The sequence below is a fragment of the Nicotiana tabacum genome, chromosome 5 (assembly GCF_000715075.1).
Source record: "Nicotiana tabacum cultivar K326 chromosome 5, ASM71507v2, whole genome shotgun sequence".
Classification (NCBI taxonomy): Eukaryota; Viridiplantae; Streptophyta; class Magnoliopsida; order Solanales; family Solanaceae; genus Nicotiana; species Nicotiana tabacum.
Genome location: NC_134084.1, coordinates 89,696,896 through 89,703,023, shown reverse-complemented (window position 1 = coordinate 89,703,023; position 6,128 = coordinate 89,696,896). Strand labels below are relative to the sequence as shown.

Below are 6,128 nucleotides of genomic sequence, written 5' to 3'. Positions count from 1 at the left end.
GCCTAAGAAATTTTAAAGCAATTAGAGATGTGAATATCTTTACACGTTCCTGTAGTGCCAGCAATTAAAGTGAGAGCTGGAAGCTTGCTGTTTGGAATGATCAAAGATGGAAAATTCTTGCTTTTTTTTTTTTTTTTTTTTTGTCCTGACTATTTATAAAGAGAGCCGAAAAAGCATGTTTAAATACCTGACCTGACAATGAAGAGAAATCACCTATCCTAAAGTAAAAGAAAGCCTTTATTCTTTCACTAGTCCTATAACTAAGTTTAAATGCATATGTTAATGCTCAACAATTTTACATATTATAAAGAGAAGATGGATAAACAACCTGCTAGAGAAGAAGGTTGGAACGTCGGTAGTGAAAAGTTTGCTGATATTAATCCAGAAGAATGGAGCATTACACTCCATCAAGAATCATACTCAAATTCTCATGAAATCAGTGAAAAGGAGAGAAAATGGCTATCTTCTGTGGAGAATTACCCTGCCATTGGCTCATCTGAGAAGCCAAAGATATACATGGTCCCCAAAATGCATCGCGAGATTGAATCAAATGTAAGGTGCTATGAGCCCCTTGTGGTTGCTCTCGGTCCATTTCACCATGGAAAATCCAAGCTTCAACCTATGGAAAAGTACAAGGTATTACTGGCAAATCAGTTTGCTAAAGAAAGTAGCAAAGCAAAATCAGTATCTATTGATGCGCTTTACACAAGGGTCAAGGACATTGTGCCCAGTGCTAGGGACTGCTATGCTGAGGACATCACTAAATATTACAGCGACGTGGAGTTTGCAAAGATGATGTTCTTGGATGGCTGTTTCATTCTCCAATATATTTACTGCCTTGTCAATAGCAAAAGCTATAAGCAGCTGCAGATGAAGAGCCATGATATAGCTTTCATTCGTCGTGATCTTTTCTTACTTGAAAATCAGTTACCTTTTGAAGTCCTGCATGTGTTAATGAGCTGTAGATTCAAGAAAGATGAAGGAATGAGGATGATTAAAACATTCATCTTGAGTGCACATGCAAAGCCTGATCTTCAAAACCATGGAATAATTCAAAGTGTCAAGTATTTATTTCTTGATTTCTTTGGCAAGAATTCTGAAGAAGAAGAGCCTTCCCTTACCCAAGAAGAAAGCTCAAAAAATGATCAGTTACCTGCTCATCTGCTCGAGATATTAAGAACACAACTCATAGACCCGAATGCTTTCTCTGGAGGCGGATGCTATCTAAGGGGTGAGTGGTGCTCGTATCGTTCAGCCAGCGAGCTGAGTAGAGCAGGAATCCATTTCGAGTGTGGAAAGAAACGTTGTCTTTCAGATATTAAGTTCAATTCATTCCGTTTCTCAGCTCTTTTAACACTTCCACCTATAACTATAGATGATTCAACCAAGTCGGAGCTATTAAACTTGGTTGCATATGAGGCATGCCCAGATACACCAGATGACTTTGGTGTTACATCTTATCTTTGTATGATGGATTCACTAATTGATCATGCTGAAGATGTGAAGGAGCTGAGATCAAAAGGTATACTACTTAACTTTCTTGGAAGTGATCAAGAAGTAGCAAATCTCTTCAATGAGATAGCAACAGATTTGGTGCCAAATCCTCATGCCTTTATTGATGTGAAACACAAAATTGAGAATCATTACAATGACAAAGGCAAAGTATGGGTTGCTGAGTGGAAGAACACTCATTTTGATAGCCCATGGACTGTTGTTGCATTTATTGCAGCAATTTTTCTCATTCTTTTACAAGTGGCTGATACAGTTCTAGCAGGTTTCCAGGTCAAATTTGCAGAACCACCAAATTAAAATAATAATCTAGTATAGGATTCAAAACCAACCAGCTCCTTTTTTTCCTGCAGAAAATAATGTATGTCATGTTTGTTGAATTCATCATTTCTACCTTACTGCTATGATGGTGATCGATCTTTATACTCTTGTTTATGTATACAAAGTAGTACTAATTTTTTTGTTTTTTTACGTTATGTCGCGATCCAAAATCCACCTAGTCGTGATAGCACCTAACCCAACCCGCTAAGTTAGCCTAAGAGTAGTCATTACAATTCTAATAAAATAAAAGTGGTCAACAAATGATATTACTGAATTCCATACAATATCCCAAAGACTGGTAATACAAGTCACGAGCGACTACGAATAAGATTACAATTTCAGTTTGAGAAAAAATACATCATATGTTTGAAATTTACATAAATAAAAATATAAACCCTAAACTACCAGAAACAATTGGTGGCAGGAATCTGGAGTGCAAATACGTATTCAATGCAAGGCTCCGTCTTTCATAGCTACACAACTCCAAGATCTGCACGCAACGTGGAGAAGTGTAGCATGAGTACAACCGCCCCCATGTACCTAGTAAGTATCTTGACTAATCTCGGTGAAACAGTGACGAGGTTTTTAAGTCAAAACGAATATAACCAGTGCAGTAGATTTGCAATAGAAACAATACTACAAATAACAGAGAAGAGCACAAGAACAAATATATGAAGCAGTATGATTGCAAAAAGAAATCATGGCCAGTTCTCTCAATATCACAACCAATCATTTTCTTAAAGCGATAACCACTAAACACAAAGAGTAAATTCGCGAACTTCACAGTATGAGGAATGTGTTCAAGAAAGTAACTCAAATGGCACAGAAACACCCTTCTTGCATTCATCTCATCCTCACCAAATATGTGTATGTATGATAAATTGATTGGCACAGCAACACCCTTCGTGCATTTATCTCAGTCTCATCGAGTATATGTATAACAGTACCAACCAGGTAAAACAAATGCTAATAATAGTAACAACGAAGTAGAGAGTACACAGATAGCAGCATTAAACAAGTCGGAAGCATATGAAAAATAGCAACAGACGAGATAGGAGGCACAAAAGTAGTGACAACAAGTAAGGTAGAAGAACATAGATTTCAACAGCTAGTGAGGTAGAAGGTTTAGATGAAATCACAACAAACGAGAAAAAGACATAGATGTACATATAACAAATAAGAAGATAGACATGAACATAGTAATATGTAACAAATAGAAGGAACAAATAGAACAAAAGTAAATAAGGAAAAATGCAAAGATGTGAGAACCATAAGTATCATAGAAAACATATGTGCAATAGTAACAACTCAAGATAAAGGCATAAATGCATACAAAAGGAAAATATATCACAATGTATGTCTCTCGTCCTCGCTTGCACAGAAACACCCTTCGTGCCATGAACATGTGATAATATAAAAACAATGGCATGTCATCACCCTTCGTGCTTTTACTCTCGTCCTCACATGAGTATGCAAATGCAATGGAATAACATCACTCTTCGTACTCTCACTCTCGTTCTCATATGATAATGTAAATAAATGGCACGACATTATTCTTCGTGCATAATAATGTATTTGAAATGGCACGACTTCACCTTTATGTTTTATGCTCTTCCTCACATAATAATATATAACAATTGTACGACATCACCGTTTGTGCTTTACACTCTTCCTCACCAAGCATGCATACATACATCAACAACCAGCAAGGCAAGAAGCACGAATAATATCAAGAAGAGTGGTTAAGCAAAATAAACCACACGAACGAGAATCACAACTCTTTCACAATTAAACTATTCAATAGACTTCAAGAACCCCATTGCTCAAGTGTCTCAACAAATCTTTAAAGTGATCTTCAACTCAAGTATGGAACCCCAATATCTCAAGAATAACAGTCTTAGCAATGTATTCGTGATTAGGTATAGTGATGACCAAATTTAGCATATCAACAATTTCATAAAAAGTTCATCAAATTTAATAAAGTTATAATAAGCTGAATCATGGTTTCTAGCATTGAATTTCATATTCATATTATTATAAAAGTCAAGTAAAACACGATGCAAGAAATTCACATAATCTAACAAGGCACAAAGAATCGTATAATCTACCCTGATCATGGATTACCCTGTCACATGCATATACGCTCGTCACCTCGTATATGCATCACCTCCGCATGTCGTAAACAATATCAATTAGTAGGAAAAATTCCCCCAACAAAGCTAAGCAAGATACTTACCTCAAAGAATCTAAATCAATACTTAAAGAAGCTCTTCCCCCTTAAAACAACCTTGGAACGACTCGAATCTAGCCAAAATAACTTAATATCAAAAATAAAAGCCATAGAAAATAATTTCGAATAATAAAGCTTCGATCTTTAACTAAAATAAAAACGTCAACCCTGGGTTCGCACCCCAGAACCCGACAAAAATTATAAATTACGAACACACATTCCGATACGAGCCCAGCCATACCAATTTTATCCAATTCCAACCTCAAATCGGCATTTAAATCATCGATTTATATTTTATAAAAGTTTTTGCTAAAATTCCTAATTTCTTCAATCTGATTCATCAAATAATCATTAAATTCAAGGTTGGAATCATGAAATATAAATAAATTCGAGTGAAAAATTACTTACCACAATCTAAGTTGTAAAAATTTCCTCCAAAATCGCCCAAATTCGATCTCCAAAATATTGTGAGAAAAAGTGACTAAATTTCAGAACAAGTAAAAAAAATGCAACAGTTGTTCTAGCTTGAATCAGATCCTAAATGACCCCGAAACTCATAAATGATAAGCCAACATAATTCATGCAAGATTACACTCAAGATAGCCTTTAGAATCACACAATTTGGCCTTAAAATGATAGATATATGATGTTTTGAAGTTTTAAAGGAAGTCTGAAAATTATAGGGACATAAATGATATTTTCGTAATTATTTATACTAGAAAAAAACAACAATAAGAAAATCTTCGTTTAGCACCAAACACTCATTCGAAACCTCCCGGACACAAACTATATATGTATTTCAATCATAAAATACGCAATGAACCTGCTTGGGCACTCAAAATACCGAAAAGAGGTTATCTTGACCCGATATTGACCATGGTCAAACTCCAAATCATTAACTTAACTATTTTCTCAACCAATAATCGAAAACACACTTGAACCCCTTGGGACCTCGTCCAATCATACCAACAAGTACAAATACATTATAGAAAATTATCCAAAGCCTCAAAACACCTACGGAAATATCATAACAAATAATGGAAGCTCCAGCTGAATAGAATTTCTCTTAAGTTATTAAATCTTCATTCTTTCAAAAGAGTATCCAAATCACACTTAAACACTTCAGGTTACTTCCAAAATTTCCACACAAGTTCAATTCAACTATATAGGCCTATCCAAAGTCTTGGAACACTAATTGGAGTCCAATAACATCAAAGTCAGCTCTTGGTTAAACTTATGAACTCTCAAGTTCTTCAATTGCCAATTTTCAATAAATAGTGTTGAATCCTTCTGGGATACCTCCAAAACCGAATATGAACATAATTGCATGTCATAGATCATTATACGAATCTATCAAAATCATAAAACTTTGATTCTAAGTCTGTTTACCTAAATGTCAAACCTTGGTCAACTCTTCTAACTTAAAACTTCCAAATTGAGAGTCATTTTTTCAAATCAACCCCAAACCACTCCAAAACTAAAACCTACTATACACGAAAGTCTTAATACATCATATGAAACTACTCAAAGTCTCAAACCATCGAACGGAACACTAAAACTTAAAATGACCGATTGGATCGTTACACTTTATTTCTGTAAGTTTACTACTTTGAAGCATCTGAATGGTATTGGATCATAATTAAGACCTTCGAATGACTACAAAAAAACTACCCCCTCTATTACTGCTATGTGAGACAAAATTACTATTTGGAGTGAAAAGTAATTTTTATTTGATATGATTTTTTAAATACTTTTTGAATATTTGAATTGTTAACAATTCTTACTGATACTGTTTTTATGTAGTTTTTAGATACATATATTTTTATTTCAAAAACTTGAAGATTTTATATCTGAATTTCACACAAGCAATTAAATAGCTTGATCTTATATCTGTAACGACCCAACCGATCGTTTTACTTTTTAGAACTTCGTTTCCCTAAATAAGACTCTCCATGCGTGCTTTTATTATTTTATGACTTGCGGGGATGATTAGTTCGGGACTTGGAAGGGTTCGGTTTGAATCGGAACACTTGGTTTCCTTAAGTTTGGAAAAGGGGATAAGTTTGAC

At 34.8% G+C, this 6,128-nt stretch overlaps 1 protein-coding gene across 1 annotated transcript; it reads left to right on the top strand.

Annotated features, from left to right (window-relative positions):
• Window positions 1-214: 214 nt before the first annotated feature.
• On the top strand, window positions 215-1,931 carry LOC107760131 (UPF0481 protein At3g47200-like). The gene has a single exon (XM_016578147.2). The coding sequence runs from the start codon at window positions 271-273 to the stop codon at window positions 1,807-1,809; it is 1,539 nt and encodes a 512-aa protein (XP_016433633.2). The 5' UTR covers window positions 215-270; the 3' UTR covers window positions 1,810-1,931.
• Window positions 1,932-6,128: the final 4,197 nt, after the last annotated feature.